Below are 24469 nucleotides of genomic sequence, written 5' to 3' on the forward strand. Positions count from 1 at the left end.
TTTAGAATGAAGTAAATGCAATCAAATGGGATCCAACTGGCAATCTGCTGGCATCCTGCTCTGATGACATGACTCTAAAGGTAATGGTAGTTCTGGGGCTGGCCCTTGTCTTTGTAGACTCTGGAATGCACTCCATTAGCCTGGACATGGTGGCAGTATCACTGTACTTGCTGTGTCCAGTATTTGTTCTTTTTTAATATAACAATGTTAGGCAATCCTAGAAATCTGTATTAATCAGGGCTAAGCTTTGGTCTAGAGAGCTTGTTACAGGCTGCCAGCCTGAGACTTGGAGCATGATTTATTAGGTGCTTTTAGCTGTTCACAGAATCAGGTCATTAATCATTAAGCTGTCACGCTTGATGGTTGCTTTTGGTTAAAAGAAAACAGTTGGAATGCATGTCAGGTAGCACATACAAGAATGGGTGACTTGCTCCTTTCCTGGTTTTCTTCTGCTTTCCTCTTCTTTCTGGTTAAGATCTTTGGCATGTTGTTTCTTCAGAGGCCATGTGCACTCCTGGGCTTTTCTAGTTCATCAGGAGTCATTCTGCAGTTTTCTATCACACCTACACTTGTCCTCCAAGTGATTCACAGCTGTGTGCTTTCTTGTACAACAGGGGCAAACTTGTGAGTGCAGAGGACACTGCTGCTTACACATGTCACTGCGGGGCACTCTAGAGATCCTTACAAACCTGCCACCAGCAGAAGTGAGGTTGTTAATGCCTGACAGGCCTGTGCTGCTTCCATGGTACAGATGCTTTGCATTCACTGGGACCTTCAGCACTGTGCTTGGTAGAGTTTCAGGATACATTTTTTACATTGACAGCACTGTCCTACTAGTAACCCTTGGGACAGTTAATTCCATCCAGCTCACTGTTATTTAATCAGGGAATGGCTGAATGAGTAGCCACATATCCTTCCTGCTGGCACACGGTCAGGCTCTGGCAAGGGAAATCACCTTATCTAAATACAAACACTTAAGCATTAAGCCTCCAGTCTAAAGCTGGATGTCTAGACATCTCCAGTCATCAGCACTGTCTAGCACTGCTGAAGAGCAAGTTATCCTTTCCTAAGTTAAGTGTCTTAAGTCAAGTGTGATGAGGAAAACCCTGAGAGCATCAGTTGTTCTCCACTGGCATGGGATGGAGTCAAAATAGCCAGCTTGAGCCAGGTATTTAATACTTAAACAGCTGAAACTCCAGGGTGATGAATTCCAGTCTGGAGCTTGAGCTGCTGTTGCTGCTGCCTCTTCATGAGAAGAGGTGACAATTGGGAATGTGTCAGCATTTTTGAGATTCAGGTAATTAACTTCTTGGTGGCTATTTTGAATGGAGCCCAGGCTGGAAAGAATTGTTACTGTTTTGTTCAGGATTAACTCAAAAGCCAAGTGCTGGAGGATAAGTCTACACATCACTAATTACTTGTGGATCACTTTTCAATGGCAGAAGGAATAAATACCAGGTTTGGAAGCACATGGAAGGTGCCTAGTGATTTATTTACTTGGTCAGTTTCTATCTATAACATAATGTTCTCTAGGGCAGCTGATACGGACTCTTTCATCTGTGCTAGTTTTGGGAAGAGAAGCTAGATTAAACTGAATTAAACTGAAACTATTAAGCTGAAAACAATTTCAGTTCTATCTGCACATTGAAAATCAATTTCCTCTTCAGCAAAGCAGCATTTCTGAAAAGCACCATTTATTTACACATGCACCTCAATTGCATCTTAAACATGAATGGGCTTCAACATGCTCCTGGTAGCTTTTTCCAACAAAAAGTGAACTAAAAGCATTACTGCGGCAGATATTATTATAAATATCATTCTGGTGGTTATCTGCTGTATCAAATGTCACATGTAGGAAAAGGTATAAAAGCCTTCCCAAATCCCTTCTGTAGAAGACATGTAAACTCTGAATAGAATAAAGTTATTTTGTTTGTTGAGCATGATCATACAGTAGTTGGAGTCCTCTAATGAACTCTGTGAAGTACTGAACACCGAAATCTGGCAAATACTAAGTCAGGAAAATGCCATAGTGGTATTTGTGTCTCTGGATTTGTATGAAAACAGAAGATTTCTCTACTATCCCTTTATTTCACTCAGTCTGTGTAGCAAGAAGTTCATTTAAAAATAGGACCATGATATTTTATAAACTCAGACGTGAACATTTACATATTGCTCTTCTCATTTAAGCATCTGCTCTCATCCCTGCATTTTTCAAGGGGCTTACAGTTCACTCAGGCAGTTTGATTTCTACAGGCAGCACCTTTATTATTAATTAACCTCACTGGGGACTTAGAACACAAAGAATGAAACATCTTGGAATAAAATTTGGCATACTTACTCTAGAAATCTAGAACTCATAGTAAATGTTTGGAGTAGCCTAAAAGACCAACCAGCCTGCAAATGATACAGAAGAAACATGTAAAACATATTTTAGTATAATATTGTGCTAAATTATTTGTGTTTTCCTCTCTTTTTATCATAGATCTGGAGTATGAAACAAGACAGTTGTGTCCATGATTTACAAGCACACAACAAAGAAATTTATACTATCAAATGGAGTCCTACAGGACCAGGAACAAATAATCCAAATGCCAATCTTATGTTAGCAAGGTACTATTTATTCCTCATTTTAAATGCTTGTTAAACATTATTTTACCTCATTTTCTACAAATGTAAGTTCACAGAATGTTTTGAAGCACCTAAGAAACTTTATCATTGTCAATCATATTCTGTTTGTATTAGTACAAAAATATGTTGTGTTGAGATGTAATTAATGTGTTTTTTTTTTCCCTTGACAGTGCATCCTTTGATTCTACTGTTAGGTTATGGGATGTAGACAGAGGAATTTGTATTCATACTCTGACAAAACATCAAGAACCTGTGTACAGTGTAGCTTTCAGTCCTGATGGCAGGTACCTGGCCAGTGGCTCCTTTGACAAATGTGTACACATCTGGAATACACAGGTATTGCTCTTGTCAGTGTTGAGGAGGTTGTGGTTTGGTTTCTCTTTGTTTTGAGATAATTTCTTTTAATGGTTGTACATGTAATTTCTCACTTTGAATGCTTGCTGTGATGAAGTAATACTTGTCTTTACATTGTCTTAGCAAAAAACCAAAAAGATAAAAAACAAACCAAAAAGACCCAACTAAAAACTCTCCAACAAAACCCCACCCCTTGAAAAAAGTTTTCTAAGAACATATTTAATCTAAAAATAGTCTTCATTAACTCTGAATTTTAAATTCCTGATAAAACAGGGGCTTTTGTGATAAATGATGAATGGGTGTAGACATACTAATCTGATTGGTTGTTTCATTGAATTTCACTGACAAACAAGAGAATGCAAAGTGAGGGAAGATAATGATGACGTAAGTATTTCTGTGAAACTTTCTCAAAAAGGATACTATTACTTGTTCTGTTTTTCTGACAGAAAAAAAGGGCTTGTAATGTTTGAAAGTCTAAAGACCTTGTTGTCAGTTATGCTGCAATCTCTGGCTATTGGGCATGGGGTATTAATTTCTGAAAGGTTCATTTTAGTAATTGGAAGTAGTCGTGACCATGCCCAGTTTTGCCCGTCCAACACAGGAGCTCAAGATGCAATGGTTGTTCCACGTTGTTGACCAAGGTGCTGAGACTGTCCACAGTCCCTTCTGGACCACTTTCTTCTGAGAATTCTAGCTTTTCAAAGCAGTGGGGAAATGTTACATGTACAAATTGTGCTTGTTCACTCTGATTTTTTTGTATTAATTTCTTTCTTTGTCCCTTTTTTAGACAGGTGCCCTAGTTCACAGTTATCGGGGAACAGGAGGGATTTTTGAGGTTTGCTGGAATGCAGCAGGAGACAAAGTTGGAGCAAGTGCTTCAGATGGTTCAGTAAGTGTTGCTTGACTTGGCTGGTGTTCTAATAACAAACATCTTCTGGAAATCATTTAACCAACAATGGAGGCAAAATTTCCTTCTCTAGCTGAAGGTTGAATACAGCCAGCTCACCTGTAGATTTTCAACTGTAAACCTGCTGTGGTATTTTAAGGAGAATACCTTTATTCCAGTCCAAAAACCTCAGAAGGTGGAGATACCTCCAATCTATATTTTTTGTTCCTTCTGGTGCCTACTATGTCAGTGTGTTCAGTGTGGCTGGTTTGGAAAGAAATTTGTTTTTTTTTCTCTGCCCTTTTTGAGGGAAAATGCTCAGTGTAGGTGATATTATTTTAATGCATGACAGGAATGAAATGCCTTCTGCATTGCATTCAACAGCAAAACAAAGTGCAGATTTCTAAATGCTTGTAATTAAAAAGTTCCTAAAAATGTCAGCAGCTATATATAAATATCAGTCTGCTTACTTTGCCTAGGAAAAGCAGGGAACAAAATCATGTTTAACTAATCGTGAATGCTCCCACTGTCATTTCACTGCAGGGTGTTGGAGCATCAGCTCCTGGCTGCTCTGACACTGCCCTGCAGAGAGCTGCAGTGGGAGGGGAATGTGTAGGGCCTGCATCAGGAGCACAGTCCTGGGGCTTTTGCTTGCCTCTGTCTTGCAAAGAAAGAAGAGGAAAACCTAAGGAAAAGCAAAATTAAATAAAATAAGGCTGATGAGGGAATTGTGTTCTGAAGTGCTGCAGCTTCCTTTAACAAACATCAGCAAAAAGCCATCCTGGCAGTTTAGTAGTGCAGTCTCAGGTGGCATCTTAGCACAGGTGCCAAAGCAATTCCCTCCTGAATGCTCCTTGCTTGTAAGTAAGGTTGTTTTGTTAGAATTCAAATCACAAAATAGGAAGTTCTGGATTTTAAGAAGCCTAAATTTTAGAGAATTAATTTTGATTGGTCTTTATATCATCTTAGTCTTTTAAGTATAGGGAATATCATAAAAGGACAAAAGCTCAAGGCATATCCTGAGTAGAAGTTGATTGTCACTCTCCTCAGATGATCCTTTTTTATACATGCTGTGTAACCTTTCCAGTCCTCCAATTAATTTGGCCCAAGAGGCTGATTGTACTTGGAATACATTTGTTTTCACTTAGATTCTGGTATTTTGAAAAATGTTTGGCTTATTTTGTTCTCCATTGTAGAGAGTTAGTTCTCTATTGTAGAAGGTAGCAAAAGCCCTTCTCCTCCACTCTGTTTTAAATGTGCTTGCAGCTGGTGTGTGGTTACATTTTACTGATAGATTTCTCTATCTGATAGACCCAGAAGCACTATTTAGTGGAGATTTTGGGAAAACTAAAACTGGAATTTGTACACCGTTAACTGGATTTCTGATCTATTTTAGTACTTGTCCATGTACTTTAATTTCATTTTCTATTTTTACAAACTAGATTCGAGTAAGTTCTGAGCCTCAAAGTATTTAATAACAGACAAACAGCTTACATAAGATATTGCTGCTGCTCTGATAGCAATTCTGGAGGCAGCAGTGCCCTTAGTTCATAGAGGGCTCACCTGGTCATTATTTAATCATTGTGATAGATACAAGGCTAAGCTTACCCAATCCCTGTGGCAGGTTTTGCTCTGGTATTCCCCCAGAGCTGCAGAAGCACGTGGTGCTGTGCAGCTGCTGTATGTGTGTCTCTCTCTTTGCAGGTTTGTGTACTAGACCTCCGGAAATAGCGCTCTTAGTTGGAAGCCATGGACCGACTATGAATGTGTACATAGCCAAAATGACTGTCCCTGACCCATGTACTGCTATAGTCCCAATCGAACCATGGCCAGTCCACTACAGCCAAATGTAAAAGAAATATATACATATACTGTATATAAAAAAAAAAAAGGAGGAAAAAAAAAAAAAGAGGAGAAAGAAAAAAAAAAAAATATTACACCCTGAAGAGGATGACAGAGTTTTGTCACAGCTTGTGAATCCTGTTCACCAAGTGCTGGAATCTGCTGTGCCCCAAAATAACATTTAAAGGTTTTTGGATATGAAAAACAGAAGAGAGCGAGAGAGAGAAATATACCATATACAAGAGCAGACCCATATACATACCAAAATCAGAAGATACTAATGGCAGCCTTCATTACCCCTTCCCCCATGAAATCCATTCTCATGTGGATTTATGGGGTATTTTTGTTTTCCTTCTCAGTAGTTGAGCAGTTTGTGTGTACAGAGAAAATGGACTTACAGAAATCTGCAGCAGTAGTTTTTTTTCTTCGCTTTTAAACATTGGGTTTTCTGTTTTGTTTTGGTTAAGTTTACGGATGCATGAAGTAAGGGAGTGATTTAGTTTCTTGTTTATATTTTTTCACCTTGGGAAAAAAAAAAAAAAAAGAGGCATTTCTTTGAAACATGTTTTGATGCATTCTTTGAAGAGGTAGTTTGAACCTGATAATGTTTGGTACATTTTGTGGCTCCCAGAGCACAATTTTGTGAACAGAGGGAGGGTGGAAAAGGGATTAGGGAGAGAGAAGAATTAAAAAAAAAAAAAAAAAAAAAATCCTTCTTTGTGGCGTGATATTCCACATCCTCATCTACAAAGCAGGATGGAAATGGGTATAATGCTAAGTTTGATTTTCTGGTGACATGGCTGAAATGCAGTAATTTCTTATTTGGGACATAATTCTGCCAAACTTAAGAACAGAAGGGCACAAAAACACAGGAAAAAGAAAACAAACAGGGATGCAAAAAAAAAAGAGAAAAAGATAGAGGAAAAATGCATCTTCTGTTGCTTTAAGACCATAGCTAAAATATGGTTAAATTGTGCACTATTGTGAAAAGGAGCAAAGTATAGCTGGGGGATTTTGTTTAAGAGGTTAAGATCTTTCTGGACAAGGGTTCATGCCACAGCTTCTTTGAGAGTTGCCCATCATTATTTGTAGGAGCTTAGATTTATAAATGTAACCAAACTCCAGTATTAAAAGTATTTCATGTAATTTTTCTTTATTAAAATGAAATCTTTGGCATATATTTGATAACACTGCCATTAAGAGGCAAAATGTTTACTACCTTAGATTTTAAAAAGAAAGATCTTAAACAGAGGACTTGCTTCAAGTTTATTTTAATAGCAGTGATTCAGCTTATTTAAAAGATGAATACTTGCACTAATTCCCCTGCTGCTCCAGTCCTGCAGTTTATTGTATCTCGTGACTACATTTTTTTCCAAATATAGGGTAGATGTAAGCTGCTATTTTTTTAATAATCACTACTATATAGTGTCTTTTACTCTGTTTACAATATCAAGTATTTTTCTTACAATGACAGATGTATATGGCAAACCTTTTTCTGCTCATGTGATTAAAAGTATACTAATAGTGATTTTATTTGTAAATGATAGCATGAGGTTGTGTTTATGCGTATGTGTAGTTGAAAAGGTTGCATCATGTCTTGCATAAGATTCCAAGAGTGTAAATTTATAAAAAGAGAGGTTGTCAAATTTATGTCACAGACATTTTACTTAAGGAATGGTTTATATTACAGAGCTTTGCAAAGTTATCGGTTTTATAACACTATTTCAATCACAATTAATTTTGTGACTTATGATTGTTAGTCTCTAACCTATTTTTTTATTCATTTGGGGTTTTTTCCCCCCCTCCAAGTTAAGTATAAATTCATTTAATTGAGATAATGCAGCTTTGACATTTTAACCATTGTTCTTTAGGCATCAATTTCTGCTATTTCCATGAAATAAACATGACTTGAAGCAAGTCTGAGTTTGGCTAAGGTAGGGTAGCAATTTGCCAGTGGTTAAGACAAGTCAACAATAATACATGGTTTATATACACCCCAGGATTATACTGCTATCATACACAGCATTTAAAACCAACACCAAGTCATATCCATAAGACAGTTATCTGTGGTGGTTCTGTGCCAGCTATTTTTAGGGTTTTGGAACATATTGCAAATGTTTAGAGCAATTACCCTGTGAGTTACAATATGTAGGAAACCTAATATATTGAGTGTCTGGCACTTGAAATATTGCTTTTATTGCTGGAGGTCCATGACTGTGGCTGACCTCTGTCATTTAATGAAAAAAAATAAAAATAAAAAAAAAATCTGTGCAATAATTTTAAACTGTGCTCCCAGGAATAGACACAAATGTTTTGAGTATGTTTAAGCTGCATTTTTCGTTTAGCAATGCATTTGTCAATTGCACTGAATTTAAATCTGAAAGTCAGAAGTGATTCTTGATAGTACTTTTGTATTTTAATATGGACAGTTTATTCATTTTCATAAAAGTTATTGGATGATTCTTTCAGCCAATCTAAACCGAATTGTGGTGGAATTCTGTGACATAGCTGCAAAATCACACAGCCACGTTTTAGGGTATTGCCATTTTCCTCTTTCTCAATCATCAGCTCTTTTGGTTGCAATTCTGATGGCTTCAGCATAGCATCCCACACTCAGAACTAGAGAACAGCAGAGCTCCAGCGCGTCCAGGTGAGGTGTGGGGCCGGCAGGAGCGGCGGCTCCGTCGGCTCCATCGTCCCCCAGCCGGGTGTCCCGCTGCCCTGGGGACAGGCCAGCATCCCTGAGCCGAGGTGTCCTGCTGCCTTGGGGCCAGGCCAGTGTCCCCAGGCCGTGTCCCCGAGCCGAGCTCCAGCCGTAGCTGTCCTGCCTCGCATGCCACAGTGCTGCTCCTGCTCCCGGAGCCGCGCACGCCGCGTTCTGCCACCCCGCCAGCCAAAAACCAGAGCACCACACAGCCGTGACGTTAATTGCTGGCTCTTACAGCACAAAGGCCTCGTGTTCCAGGGTGGGGTAGACTGCCCACGTTGCTCCTTTCAAAGGGGAAGCCAAATGGCAGCAAGGCCCTGACTTTGTGTAGCGTGTCCGTGCAAGCTCAGTCTTACGGATGGAGTCGTTCCTGTTTTTATCAGTTCAACACCATAACAGGCAAAAATCCAAACAGGGGATAAAAGGAAGGAGAAGAGCTGGGCTCAGAATTAATCATGGGATAAGAAATGAACTGCTCTTGAGTTCGCTGTCTTTCTGTGCATTCATCTCAGAATCCCGTTTGTCATTTTTGCATGACCAGATCCAGATTTCTGTAGAGTTCGTCTTTTTCTATTTTTACTTCACCTTTTTCTGCATTTTTAAATTGATGTAAAGATTCCCAACCAGTGGACTTTTTAGTGTAGTTAAGACAATATCTAGGTCTTCATAAAAGCTTTTTTAGACTCTTTGTAATGTTGATAAACTGAGTTTATTCTGGGACTACCATTGTGCAGGGTTATTTAGCATGTCTACTAGATGATTGGAAATCTTATATGAAACACTAAAAGTGCCTCTTTTTCTGGGTTGGGTGGAGGGGAGGTAGTAGTTACCAGAGTCAGAGCGACGTGGCATTTCGAAGCATGTTTCTTGATTTTGTGACACTTTAATGCATCTTGAGAGAAAGGCCAAAGATTTCTACCAGTTTTAATTGATTTTTCATTTTAGAAAGCACTCCTTTTTCCTTGCACTGCTTACCTCATGCTGGGGCATCTGATGGGGCGTTGTTCCTTGGGAATGTCCTTTGTGTTTAGGGAGAGCAGTGGGTGGCACAGGGCGACCGCAGCAGCTGACACATGAATTCACTAAAGGAGCTTCATTGCCACTGCAGACTGGGGGTTCAGCCTGTAAATAGAGGGTTTTCTGCTCAGCAGAGGGGAGCCTTGGGACCCGAATTTTCCAGTCTTTACTTCACCAGGAATCCCGCTGTCCCGTCACTTCAGCCTTGCCAGGCGAGCGCTGGCGGTGCGGGGACAAAATCGGCCTCATCCCCCTCGAGCCGAGGGTGCCCCGGTGTCTGTGGGGTTTTGCCACAGCAGGGCTGCTGGATTTAGCCCATTCCTTTTTGGCTGATGAGAGGATAGCTCCTCCCTTCCCAAAGCCCTGTAGAGCCATTCCCCGGTGGGATCGCTTCCACCCTCTCCAGACGCCTGAAGAAAGCAGAAGCAGCATTGTGGCATGTTAGAAGCAAATGCGGCTTCAGGAGACAGCAGTAATCTCCATCGAGATCCCTGACATTTTCCATAGGGAGAGAGACATGGAGCAGTCCTCACTTCTCCCTCTAGAGAAAGCTCTGAAATACCACGAGCTGTGAAAGTGTGACTGTCTTCACTGTCAGTCTGGTGGGAGGCAGACGGAGCAGGAAAATCTGCCGTTTCGAGTGGATTGCAGATTTAGTGTTAATAGTGCTTCAGATCAGTAGTTTTGAGTACATAATTCGCTTTCTCTGCCTTTAAGTTTGAAGCTTGACAATAACTTGAGGCATGTTTTTGTTTTGTTTTTGGGTTTTTTTTATTTTTAAATAATCATTCATTTTTACTTCATAATGTTTTTTGACATTTGTGGGTAAATACAAGAAAACAGTCTGCATGTTGTTGCTAGTCCAGTGTACTTTGCAATCTTGTCCTCAACAGACTGCAGTGTGCAGAACAGTAATTCTAGAATACAGAAGTAATTTTCTCTCTCTCCTGACATTGACATTGTAGTTGTAATGGTTTCATTTGGAGTTACAAATCCTTTGGGTCTAATTCTGTGAGCCTACCTATAGCACTGGATTAAAATGTCTGCATCATTTCTTCAGTTATCCAGTTAAACTACAACTGTTGTAAAAGTGTAAACCAGCCCATGACAGTTTTTTGTACTTGTTTAAAGGACTTTTATTGTTCAGTTTTCATGATTATTGTCTAAAGAAGACTGATATAGATGTTCTATACTGTCCTGGACCATGTTAATTACACTTTATGATGTATTTTGGTTCTACATCACAATGATTTGTCCCCAAGGCCCTTATATCCCTTCTAGGCACATTTTCTGTTGCAGTTTCCCTTTGCATTGTATTGCTTTGACAACTGTAATTTGAATCAGATCTGAAAGAGGTCCAGAATAAAATATATTTTGATATTACCTTGGCTGAATGTTATATACCAATATTTTTAGATGCTTAGGATGGAAGATTTTCAGATCATTAGGCTGGGGAAGTGACAGACTGAAACACTATTTTTAATATTTGGTTTGGCACATTTTCACATAAGACAAGGTGCAAACAGCAGCAGGAGCTAATGCAGTGTGAGACTGCAGGATCTTTGTGAGCACACAGTTTGTCCTGTGATGGTGACACCATCCCCTGCCACCGTGTCCTGCTGTTTAATTTAGGGGAAATTATTTATTTTGTGTTTTACATGCTCTATCTTCCCCTCACCCCTACACCTGTGGAACAGAAGCAGAGTCCAGTGGTGCTTGCAGCTGCAGCCCAGCTGTGTGGAAGATGCTGGAGGCATGGGAGCAGCTCCTCCCTGGTGATGGAATCTCACGTGGGGGAGATCTGGTGCTACAGAGTGACTCAATTTGGCTGTGCAGAGCAACATTGCTTGTGTTACTGTATTTCAGATGTGTGAAACCATCCAGATTCACATGTAAAATAACATACATCCATCATACATACAATGATTTAATTCCTTTGGAACTGTGGGCCATGTCATAATCCAAGTGAGGGAACCTGGACAGTTTCTTTTCAATGTGTCAATGTTTCTTTTCAATGTGTCACCAATTTATGGTGAAATTGCTGCTTTTTCTCATAGATTGCTGATTTGCTCTATATCCAAAAGTAATAGCTTTCTCAGTAATGAAATCAAAATTGTTTCTAATAGTTTGAAACTTGCTGTTGAAAAGTGCCTGTCATTAATTGAAAACAAAGGAGGGACTCTGGATTTACAAGTGTAAAACCAGTCTTGCTTTCCCTTCACCTGGAGTTCGAGCTCATTGCAGGATTTCTGCATCACCTGGATTTTGAGGCAGCAGTGTTGGAGCAGTTTCATGGTTCTGGGACAGACTGTGAGCTGATGTTTCATTAATGCAGCAGCCACAGAGCAGTGTTGTGTTATATACACGTTGCTCTCACGTGGTAGTGAATGGCCGGATCCTGTGAAGAGGAGACAGCATTCCAGGTAGGTGCCTTATTTCACTGCTTCCCAAATCTTCCCTTTGGACTTCAGTTACAGCCAGATTCTTACAACTCTGTAGGAGCTTTTGGTCTCAGGTATTCATAAAGTCCATGTTCCCTACCTCACAGGGAAATGATTTAATGGAAGTTGAAGCAATATCTTTGGTTTGCTGATGTCAGCACAGGGCAGCTGTAATGGAATAATAATTTGGGAGGAGTTTATTGATGATTCTGTAGAGAATGATGATGCCCCAGTTAGTATTTTGTCCTTAAGAAAAGCTGACCCAGGAGTTCTGCAGTGCAGGGGCTTTATCTGACTAACTGAAAATTGGTGCCATAAAGGCTTGGTTGAAGCATTAATAAAGACAGGTTTTCTTAGCAGATGTCATATGAAAAGGTTCTGCTTCCAGATTAATTCTTCAGTTACTAAGTCAAGATTTTTGCTTCAAAAAAATGTCAAGACATCTTGACAGTGGTTGAGTACTTTCAACAGACTATTTTCTTTTTTTCCACAGAGTTTTTCTGTCTTGTTCTAGATGCTGAGTGCCCTGATTATAACCTTGAGAACACTGTATTTTGAGTTTTCTCAGTTGCATGTCCTTGGACATTTTCAAGACTTCACTGGACTGGTGACAGCTCAGACTGAGTGTTCTGCCTTCCCAATTAGAGAATCAAAGGGCCAGCTCACAGTGATGCTGACGGGAAATTCCCAATTACTTCAGTGCAAGCAGACCTAGGGCAGCACTTCTGAAAAGAGATGTTGGTGGTTGAAGGACTTTTTATTCTGACACATCAAAAACCCATCCATTAAAGATCAAGTTTCCTGTGCCACTGTGCTGAAGTGCTCATACCACAAGCCTAAGGCACCATTTGCTCCTTGTGCGTTGTCTCAGCCTTGATGGAAACCATGACATTCTGCAGGCTCCATTTAGTTTAATTTGTACCTTTGTCCTTGCTTCAAATGTTTTCTGCTGATGAGAATATCTGAAGGTGTGGGGCCTGCCTTTAATAAATGCCAGGCAGAGGGGCACAGGGGAGGCTCTCCAAAGCTGCACTGGGTCCCCACAGCGTTTCTTGCTCAGGGAGTTGTGTTGCTGCATCATTTGCAGTTCCAGAAGCCACCTGGAGCACAGTGTCCTGCTGCACTCAGGCTGCACTGGGGCTCTCTGCTTTATAAATACAGAAAAAGACCTTTTATTTTATGACACAACACCATGTATTCATATTACTTGGGAGTCACAGTAATTTTGACATAGATCACTTAATTTCTCATAAGTGATTAGTTTTTAAAGTAGCAAATCCCCACCACAGGACAATAGTGAAGAATTGCACTTAGTTTACGTCTTAAATAGTTACTGGAAAGTTTTGCAGTTCTTTCCCTTTCTATTGCTGCAGCCCATCTGTCTTGAGTTTGCTTGAACACTGTAGAAAGGTCAGGTGCTGATCAGGTGGATGGGAACAAACTGCTTTCTAGCAGTGAGTAATTCGAAGCCAGGAGCCAATTCCCAAGACACAGAAGTAGGAGTTTGTGTAGCTGCAGTTCTGTTGCTTACCATCTCATGCTCAGATTGATAAAACTTGCTGTGTGTGCTGCATTAAATATTCTATTATTTTATTCTATTTATTTCTATCCAGTTCCTGCAGCTAATTCTATGGGAAAATCATTCAGTATAGTTTTCATAGGGAACAAATTATAACTTTGCCCTGTGTGTTGTTCAAGCAGGAAATTCTCCAGTACTTCTTGGAAATGTCAGCTCTATAGAGATGTAGTTTGGTGCTGCTGTCTTGCACAGTGATTGATCTCCAATTTGGGGCTTTAGGTATATGATTCCTTACCTTGAGCATTCAAGAGTGAAATACTTGTTGACCCATTTATTTATTTATCTCCTGGCTTATTACTGTTTGCTTGGCTGGGTGGATAAATTGACTCAGTGTTTCCATCAAATGCTTTTCTAGTTGCACGTAAATTGTGCCTCTGAATTGGACAATAAGAAACAATAAGGATGAGAAATCTGTGCCCATAGTGCTCTGTTAGTTTGGAATCAGCACATTGTGACTTTCTTTGCATTTGCAGCTGGATCACTTTTTTACATGGATATAGGAATTCCAAGAGTTCTGTCCAGCTCTTCAGCCATTTTATTTCACTTTCTCTGTGAGGACTTGTAAGTGAGCAGAATAAAGGGGAATACTTTTGCTTTTTGGAGTTTCTGTTTGAAAATAATGGGAGTCACCAAATGATGAAGGTGAGGAAGGTGAGGAGCAATGTCTGAGGCTGGAGGTGTGGGATGACTCTTGGCACTCGGGGAGCTGCACGTGCCTGGTCCTGCCAGGCTGTTCTCCAAGGCTTTCCTGTTGAAATACTGCAGTTACCTTAATGGTAAAACACTTCCCTCTCTATTCTGAATCTTCTGTGCAATTAAAAACGTGGCATTTTGTCCATCCTGAATGTGGGGGGGGAAGAAAGCTGTTTATTGTTCACAGCAGCCTTTTACATCTTTGAAATCTGTGTCTTTTCTTCTTTAAACTGAATCGTCCTCAGAGTGTCTTAATCAATTCATCAACACCAGCTGCTCTCCTTGACAGACAATCTAATGAATACTGAAATAAGAATCTTATTTATAAGAAATACAGTCTCTGAAACAAGGCAGGGAGAAACTGAAAACAAAATAAGATTTCTGATTTTGCAGTTCAGCTATAACAACTCTGAGAAGTAGCTCAGTAATTTATAGAAATTTATAATTTTTCCTTGGCTGATGTCCCAGCAATGACCCCCCAGGTTTTTGGAAGTTTTACATAAACACCTTTTTTCCTTTCTGCAACCTTTGTGCTGTTCTCCCTTCATGGTTTTCAGCTAGTGACAGGTTTTTGTCCAAGGCTGCCCAGCAGGTCTGTGGCAAAGCTAGGAATTAAACTCAAAATTTCCCCCAAATTGGACAGGGGACCAGGCTGAGGTTGTATCTGCCCAGGGCTTCCACCTGGGACCCTGCTCCCAAACCAACACTGTGACAGAAATGTTCCAGAAGCAGTGAGAGTGGAGAAGGGCCCCTGGGAAGCAGGACCTGCACTGAAGCAAAACAGAAAAGTGAATTTAGGAAATGCTCCAGTGATACATTCAGACACCGTTAATAGTGACAAAGGCATTAAAAATTTTAACTGCTCTATATTAAATATGCTTTCAGGCAATAAATGCTTTTTAATATGGTAAAAATGTATTTCAGACAGGGCTGCTTCTGTCTCATGGAGACCCACATATTCCTGGTTTCTGACCAGTTTCTGTCTTAAGAAGGACTTCTTTTAAATAGACCAAAGTCATAAGGCTTCAACAACATCCAAATCTATTGTGAATAGATTTAAAACACTTTAAGCTTTAAGCACACACAATGTTTTAGAACTGGAAAACCCCAAACACCGGTAGGCTAAACACAGACCATTGCTCAACTGAGACTGCTGCCATGGAGAAAATGCATCTCCTTTTACAGCCCTGTTTGAGAGAGCAGTTTTAAGGAGCCACAGTCCCAGTGGTGGCAGAGAGGGTAGGTGTGTGCTGTATTTTCAGCTGCCTCCATATCCCCTAGGAGAAGTGGATGCCAGAAGAGATTTTATTAGCAGGGGATCACATATCACGGTACGTGTTCATTAACGTGAAGAAATTACCACTGCTGCTGAGCAGGAAGGATGTGCTCTTTTCCCATGAGATTTCTGCATCTCCTCTCTTTTCCAAAACTTGCAATTCCTGCTGGGATGGCTGCAGCAGTGCTTGGTTCACGGTAAACTGTGAGATTTAGGTTTGTTTCCTTCTCCCAGTGTTAGGGCAGGAGTTGTTAGTGCTTTGGGCAGGTTCCTAAGCAGTCACAGTCTGTTGTGAGCAGGAGCATCCAGCAGAGCTCAGGAGCTGCTGCTGTCCCAGCAGGACCTGCCACGAGGGATAGTTCCCTCAAAAACCAGGAAATACAAACCCCAGCTTGATCTGGACTAATAGGGCTGGATTGTAAGTGTCAGGTGTGGGTGAGTGACTCACTAAAGTATCCTGGCAGCTCTTCTGACCTCGAGTGATGCTGTTTGTACAGGGCTATCCCATGTGGGTAAGTGTGAGACAGCAAAGGGCAATGTGCTGCTGCAATTGCTCGTGCAACCTGAACTGAACTGCAGATGGGTAACAGAGAAGTGCCTTGGAATGGGAGCAAGTGTAGTCAGGCAGATTCAGAGCATAAATGGTGTTATTATTTCCCAGTTCCTGCAAGGCAATTTGCTGCACTTCAAGCCTGCCTTCCCCTCCATACAAAGCAGCAGCCAGGAGTCATTAAAACAAAGCTGGGATCCCAAGATTGCCTGTAATTCAGATACTTCAGTGATAGAAAAATGTGCAGTTTCTAGAGAAAGCATGTGCAAGTACCAAACCTCCTCCAACTGCAGAGATGTGTGTCTGTTCAAACCAACCCCTCTGTGCTTTAGAGGAAACAATTTACTACTTAAGTAAATAAACACAGCTGTTAAGAAGTTAAGATTAGACTGTCAGATTCACCGTCCGCTGAGTAAATGATGGTGGTACAGGCCCTCCCTGTCTGCAGATGGGAAGATGGAGCATGCCTCAAGGGTGGAGAAAAGGAGATTAAAAGGCAGATAAAAGAGCTGATGCACTGGGACCGTGATCCTTCCAGCTGAAGGGTGCATGGAGTGCTCTTCCAAAGGGAATTACAGCAGGTGCAGGTGTCTGTGTGGGTGTATGGGGGGTGCAGGGAAGGATGAGGATTTCAGGAAGAGTACCAGGCTGTCAGCTTCACAGAGCAACAGGGAAACTTCCACAGGCACAGTTGGATGTTGGAAATGGCTGCTGTGTGCTTCCAGACGTTCCTGGTGTTTCCTTGCATCAGTTTGTCCTGCAGGAGTGGCTCTCCCCTGTCCTGGCTCCCGAGGCACCGTCAGCATCAGGACAGGGCTGGATGTCATTAACAGCAGAGCAGTCCCCTAACAGCAACAGGGAGGGGGCTAGGAGCAATGCCATAAATGTTATATCCCAGGAGGGGGAAGGCTTTTTCCCTCTTGAAATTATAGATATTTCTAGGGTGGCTGACTTTAAGTTCAGCAGCCAAATCCCTGGGAAATGCAGTACAAAAAAACCCAACCCCTGTTTCTGTGACTTTGGCTTTAAACATTGACTACATTTGGTGTAATCTCAGGGGTTGAAGTTTTGAATGAAAATCCACTGCTTTTCTGTCATTTTTGATGCTGTCCTGTTTAACTGTGCCACACCTTTTCCTAGTGCCAATGCCATGGTTGAGATGCACGTTTTGGGTTTTGTTTCATTTATTTTTCATCTGCCCAAGAGGCTTTGCAGGTGGCAGGAGCTGTCTGGGAGCCTGGTTCCTTCCTTCTCACTCCCTCCAGAGACTGGCAGAAGCTCTGCTGATTTTCCTGGTATTTGTCTGTCCCTGCATCTTCTGCTGGTTTCAGTCAGCTGCTGAGGCAGTGATGCACTTCCCCAGCTGCCTTAGGAGGTGACATTTCAGTGCAGGTCATCTCTGGCACCGTCCCAGGGCTCTCTGGAGCTGAATGGATCAGGGGTTCTGGTTTTGGAAGCAGCAGTGGTTCAGCTCAGCCAACAGGTCTTTCTTCATAGTCATTCCTTGCCCTTTTCCCCTGAAGGAAGATGTGGTGAGGGTGTTGAGATTTTGATGCTACCTATTAAATCATGCCTAGTTGCTCATTTTTTTAATATTATTTAGCCATATAGAAGTGCAGAGGATGAACATCCATGGTTAACAGCAATTAAAAAAAACACAGTCCTCAGGTGATTTATCTAAGTGATGCACATTGGGTGTTTTGGAGATACAAGTTGACTGAGAAAATGAAGTTGTTCTGTTTCACTAGAAAATGCAGTAGTTACTTATTTGGCTTAATTATTCCATATGTTAGTGCCTTGCTGCTCTTGCAGCTGCTGGCAGAGAAAGGCTCCTTTCGGGCAGTGTTGTGCATACTAATGAATCCCAAGGTTTGCTTTCCTGGTTTTTACACTTGTGATGCCCCTCCATCCAGCTGTGTGTGGCCCTGGATATACAGCAGAGAACCCTGTACTTAGTGGAAACCAAACCTATTGATGACAAACAAGTTTCCTGTTATGATGAGGACTGATGTGACTTCAGTGTGTGCTGGGAAGACAACCATGGACCTGTTGGAGAGATCAGATGTGCCTTTGAAAAGCATGGGAGGAATGCTTGAGGGAGTTGATTTTATTTTTTAGTCATTGTCAGTCAAAATGCCTCCAGGAGGTTCAGCTCTTTTTTTCTTCTGCCACCCAGGAGCCTTCCAGCTCCAGGAGTCTTGGCATGGGTTATCCTGTAGCATCCCCCACGAGTCCACAGCTCTTTTAACCCATGTCTCTGCTGCAGGCACAAGCCTTGACTGAAGCACTTGGCTCAGTTCTGTTCCTGTTACATTTATAGCCCCATCCTTGTGCCTGATATCTGCCTAAGAGGCCATTTCTGCTTTATGTCCATTTGTGGTGTTATTTAAAGTGGAGCTGCCAGTGCATTCATTGCCCAAAATACCAGCAGAGTTTAACAGGTGGTGCTTTTCCAGCTGGTGCAGAATCCTTGGAATCTGTGGCTCTGCTCATCCACCAGGAGCCCAGGGCTGTGCCTGCCCTGGCTCACACATACCAGCTCATTCCAGGGCTGCTGGCCTTTAAAAACAAAGTACAAAATAAATAAATCTGAAAAAAGGAAAGAGGGGGAGGGAAGAGAGTGAGGAAACAAGCCAGGCTCTGCTCCTGCTTCTTCCCAAGCCATATTCAGCCCTCACACATCCTGCACAGCTCTTCAGGGGTGTGTAATTATCTGGCAGTGCTGTGTACTTTGCTCTCCCTTCTCTGTGCTGGGAGAAAGCTGCTGGGCCCATGTTCTTTTCAAAAATAACAGTAATAAAGGAGACTTTAAAGGAAAAGATGCCGTCCCCTGCAGAGCGTGCTTGTTTGGACAGTTTGATGTCCTATTTTTATTATAAATATAATTGAATTTCCAGTAGTTGCACACAAACAACTGTCGTTTGGGAATAAAAAGAAGAGACGTATGCTAATCGAAAGCTCCCATAATTACACAATCTTCAAATTAATTAACGAGCCAAAGGCAGCCAAACATTAGCATTTAGAAAGTGCTTTGCTGCATTAGCCACTAATGAGTTCATTTAAATCCATCATGCAACCCATTTTGGAAAGCATGAGCCATATTTAATCATATTCAATCAGATTTAATAATGGAATTCCTAACACGAGGCATTGTTGATTGTGAAATTACCATAGAATTTTATTTGTTAAATCAGAGGATAAAATGTAGGCATTTATTGTTGGCTGAATTGTAGCTTGAGAGAAGAGTGAGGGAAAAAAATACACACGTCCAGGTAAGTATATTCTTAATGTGAGAAGTGGTAAAGGATTTTGTTTGGTTTTTTGGGGGTTCGTGGGTTATTTTTTTATTATTATCACTTGTTGGTTTTGTTAGAATTAAATTAAAAGAAATTAAGTCACTTTTGAGAAATTAATCAGTAGTTTCCCAAATGTGCTTGGGAATTCCAGATAAAATATTTTTGATTGAACTCCTTGCTGGTTTCAGCCTAGGCAATTATGGCACAGCTCTGCTCCCCATTCTGTTCCTTTAGAGCTGAAATAATACAAAAGGAGCCACAAGAGCTTCTCTGCATTTAAATCAGAGCAACTGAGGTGAAACCTCCATTCCTGCCTTTTCACAGACAGTCTAATTTCTGGTCCCATTGAAAGCACCAGGGCTTTGTCACTGGACTTAATAGAGCAGATAAATCACCATCAGCTCAGAGAGGAGACTTCTTCCACCAAAGTCAGGGCAGTTATAAAAATCAAGACACTCCTTTGAATAAAATATATTTCTCTGCAAAATCTTTTGCTGAGCATTTCAGCCAGATAGAGCTGTTTCAATGGGAAATTTCAACCCAGCAGATCCTTGGTCTCTGGGCTACACCTGCACATGCAAAAGCCAAAGGCTGGGCTGCCCACCTGGCACGTGGCAGACCAGAGAGGGCACCACTGGAGACCTGTCCTAGGCTAGAGGCTGTCCTGGCATGGGATTCTTCCCTTTTTTTCATGAGAGGCTTTGACAGGGCTCAGTTTTGTTCCCATATCTTGAATATTCCTGGGTATTTGGTCCCCAGGGCAAGGGAAGACCCTGGAGATCAGCAGTGGCCCCCAGCATCTGTGCTGGTCCAGCACCATGCTGGTGTGGCACCACTGGTGATGAAGTTCTCACAGGAGAAACAAGCAAGGCTAAAAGACCCTGGATTCTCCAGGGAATTGTTCACATCCTTGTCCTTGGGGACAGGTCTATTAGAACCAGAGGCTGAGATCAGAACAATCCCTGGCTGGAGCTACCTGCCTGGCTCTCTGCAGTGTGGGAGAGGAACCTGGATGCTCCCTCCAAGCTTCCCTTGGGGTCTCTGCAGCAGCTGGAGCTGAGTCCCTGTGGCCCTTCTGCTGCCTGCTGTTCTCCAGGGGATCCTACTGCCTGTCTGCCCTGCTGCTCATCACCTGCTGGGAGTGAAGGATTGAGCAGCATGAAGGTCAGATGTTCTTCTGTTTTTACTGAACAAACAAATCTCTAAGATTGTATTAGAAATGGAGAAGCTTTCAGTCTTTGGGTCTTGGAGTAGTAGTGGCTTCATTTTCTTTCTGAAATTTAGATAAAATTCAAAGAATGGATAATTTCAGAAAAAAATTTAATCCTCTCCCCAAATGAAAAGGACTGATTTGAAAACACCTTTAGTAACAACTCAATTTCTCTTTGATTTCCTCATAAACTTCTCTGTTCTACCTCTTATCCAGGGTTGTTGCTTGAAATTCTGCTTTTCAGCTTTGTGACCCAGGTCAGAGAGAAAGGGATTAACTCATTAACCACCCATAAACACCAATAAAACTCTGAGGATCTCTTAAAAACATTAGGAGCTCTAACATGCCCTGGAGTGAGCATGCAGGTGAAGGGTTTAAATGCCAAAGAAAGTCGCCTTTTTATCAAATAAGTTCACAGTAATTCCTTACAAACATTACTGTGCCTTCAGAGGATAAAGGAATAGCACATTGTGTCTGTCCCACAGCTCAGCAGAAACCCAGGAATTCCAATTCCCAATCTCTTGGTGTAATTACAAAACTTTCCTTAGTGAAATGTTAGTTGCAGGAGTCACCTCTTTGCATCCTAATGCATAAATATCCACCATTAATAGCAGCATAATGGAATAAATTTGCCAGGTCTCATCAAAATACACTGACTGAAACATTTGATTAGGACAAGTTTAAGACTTCAGAGGATGTCTTCAGCTGCTTGTAAAGGTAAAAGCAATCATAAAAACTAAGTGACTCAGTTAGGAGCTGTATCCTTAAGCTTTTAAATGCACATTCCCTCTAATTACCAATATTTCTCGATGCAATGCACTTTACAAGTAACAGGACAAAGTTTCAGAGCATTTGTGGTTTTTTCAAGTTGAAAGCCATTAACATTTTAGAACTTAGTAACAAAGGGAAAATTGCACTGGGAGAAGGAGTGATTTTCTGTGAATGTACTTAAACCTGTGCCAGCCAATCCGTGGGTGTTCATTTTTCATTTAAGAACTGTTTATTTTCCCTTAAATCAATCAAAAATGCATTCAGGTTGAGCTGAATGCAGTCCCTTGAATCCAAAGTGCCTAAACCCTGTGGCTGTTAACTTTAGGGTTTCTGGGACTGAAGCAAAGCAGGTTGATACAGCCAAATGCAGACAAAGCCTTTCTCAAAAACACCACATTGCCTCTGTTTACCCCAATATCTGTGCCTTTTTTGGCTGACCCTGTAGCAGGTTGCTTAAAACATCCCTGACAGGAATTCCAAGCAATGCTCTCGTGTTTCCAAGGAGGATTATTTTAAGGGATGTGTGAGACAACCTCGCAAGATGCTTTTATAGCAGGCAGTGCGTGTCACACTGTGCTCAGGAAATATCCTCCTCACTTGAGTACAAATACCACATTAGGTAGGACACGAAACACTCATTCCTTTTTTCAAGGCTTCTCTTTCAGATGTTCTTCTGAAGGGATAATGGGAAAATCCCAGGCCTGGTAAATTGAAGTGGGAAGAGCTTAATTTCTAAACCAAGACAGAGGAAATTTTCCCTTCTGACATCTCCCCATTTCTGCTCTCCCTTGTTTGAGTGGTGTCCTCAAAGTGGTGCTGAGGGTGGTTCCTTAGGGCAGGTCCATAGTGCACCCCAGAATTCCCATCTGAGATGCCCTCAGCACTCAGGCTCAGCCCAGGGTGATCTGTGCTCATGCACCCATGGGGTGTGAAGCCAGCCTGGGCAGGTGAGCTCAGATCTGGAGTAAAGACACAAAACCCAGCAGAGAGCTCTGCTGGGAGAGCTGGGGACAGGGCAGCACCTTGGGGTTGTCACCTTGCAGTGAGTGAGGGCTGACTCCTGAGCCCTCACTCATGAGAAACAGGAGAGCTGGAGCCTCCTGCTCTGAATTAAAAACTTGTCTGCCTTCAAATTCCAGGAGTTCAGAGGTGTTTGAAATCCAAATCAGGCATTTATTAGCTTAAACCCTGTCCCTAATTGACATAAGTGAGAGTGCCTATATTCTTTACTAGTGTTGGTGTCATAAATATCTCCACTAAGTAGCAATTAAGCTGCTGGGATTTGGGCTGTATGCCATTATAAGAGGTAATTATAAAAGAATTGGATTAATTGGTTCCTGAATTATTTATGTAGACATAAATTATCGCACATGAGATCGGTGTTAAAGAGGACACTGGCATGAAGAGAGGAAGGGGATGATGTATTGATTTATGCTATTTCTTTAGTTCTTCATCCCTAAAATGTTAGAAAGGTAGAAGTTTGTTTAAAACTATCCCCACATTAATGTGCATACATCCACCTTATCAGCTTTTACAGAAATACACTCTCCAGATAAAGCTGTGTGCTTTTGTAATCTCTCCAAGTCCCCACAAATAATAAGTGTTGAGAGTTGTCTCTTGTCAATACAATGAAGTCAATCTTCTGTCTGTTGCAGTATAATTTAGAGCTGGGGGAAATGACTGATTTCACAGATATTAACTTTATCGAATATACAAACAACAGATGTATTATAGGGGAAAAGAAGGAATTTTGTGTGAGCAGCACAAAGAACTCCAGCAATCAGCAAATTCAATCTGCTTTTGACACTGCAGCATTCTCGCAGTCTAACGGTGCTTGTCAGCTGTAAAAATAATATAATACAAAGAGGTGGCAAAGGGAAAACAAGACAGGCTATTTAGTATGCAAACAACCAAGAAACTTAGGATACATTTATAAAAACAGAGATTATGGTTTGAATTAAAACTGTCATCAGTAAATTGATCTATTGTTGTGTTTCAGGGCACTACTTGATGGGGTCAGGAAGAAACAGCCTGAAAAGTAAAACACAGCGTTGAAATTGGGAAAAGCCACTCTGAAAGGGCAGACTGGGAAAAATGTATCTGGACTTTGTGGTCCTTCCCTAGGGAGGCCAGACTGGCCTGTGGGAGGGGTTACCTGGCATAAATCTATTAAGAGAAAGTTTTATGGATCTCTCTTTTGCCATCCTTTGAAGAGAGATGGAGAAACCATTTAATGCCCCAGCAGTGGGCTCAGACAAGGGATGTGGTGATGCAAGGGCTGACAGCCAGGGGAGAAGGGAAATAAAATGTCAGAGAGAGGATCCTTCCCTTGTCAGAATGGTCTGCAGTGGCACTCATGTGATGTGTGCAGGGAGCCAGGCTGCCTGTAGACTGGGTTTGTGAAAATTAAAATTTTCTCTCATTTCTTTGAGCCTGCACTGCATTGTAGCTGGCTGGCCTTGCCACTTGTGGGAGCTGTAATCAGAATTTCAAGCTGTGTGCATTTCTTAAAAGCAGGGCACAAACTGGGGTAGATTTGGTGTTTTCAGGAGAAAAAGACACAGGGAGGATATTTTGGGCCATGTCTTGCAGCATCAAAAAACAGAGTCTCAGCCCTTTCATAGGAGCTGAAATATTTGAATATTTCATGTGAATGAAAGGTGAAGCCTGGAACAGCACAGTCTGAAGTTTCTTAGGTAGCAGTAACCATAGAGAGAAATAGAAATGCTGACAGACAGACTCTAGCAGGACGAGTTTTTCAGCTTGATTTAAAAGAGATGTCAATACAAGAAATCACCCACTCCTAATTGCAAGTTAGCACAGACTGAGTGGTTTGGTACAGCTTCAGAAGTGGAGATGGAAGTGCCCAGTCTCCAGCCATGTGTGCTCTCAGTGATTCCACAGAGTGACAACAATTCTTTTCCAGGTTCTTGCCTTTGATTGCCACAATTTTCCTGTGAGCTGTCACCTGAGTGCTGCTTTCTTCACTTTTACCTGCTCAGGCCCAGGTAAAGTCACAGGACCTGTAGAAAATAAAGCAAAGGCAGCCCCAAGGCTTTAGCACGGGTGTTGTACACACATCATAACTGTGCTCAGCTCTTTACCCCTCCAGAGGAGTGGGGTGTGGGCCAGGTAACAACAAAACAATGGATATTGCTGGGGCTGATATGTGAAGAGCTGGTCCAAAACAGTCTGGAGCAGTTACCTTGTATTGTCAGT

At 41.6% G+C, this 24469-nt stretch overlaps 1 protein-coding gene across 5 annotated transcripts in view; it reads left to right on the forward strand.

Moving 5' to 3' along the window:
- The window catches only part of TBL1XR1 (TBL1X/Y related 1), a 107657-nt gene extending 96839 nt beyond the window's left edge, over positions 1-10818 (forward strand). For all 5 annotated transcript variants that reach the window (XM_021548234.3, XM_021548235.3, XM_077785729.1 and 2 more), the window contains 5 exons: positions 6-80; positions 2483-2610; positions 2799-2964; positions 3770-3871; positions 5573-10818. In XM_021548234.3, coding sequence (XP_021403909.1) covers positions 6-80; positions 2483-2610; positions 2799-2964; positions 3770-3871; positions 5573-5599 — 498 coding nt within the window. In that variant the 3' untranslated portion in view covers positions 5600-10818. The remainder of the gene's footprint in view (positions 1-5; positions 81-2482; positions 2611-2798; positions 2965-3769; positions 3872-5572) is intronic.
- Positions 10819-24469: the final 13651 nt, after the last annotated feature.

This window comes from Lonchura striata, chromosome 10 (assembly GCF_046129695.1).
Source record: "Lonchura striata isolate bLonStr1 chromosome 10, bLonStr1.mat, whole genome shotgun sequence".
NCBI classification, from domain to species: Eukaryota; Metazoa; Chordata; class Aves; order Passeriformes; family Estrildidae; genus Lonchura; species Lonchura striata.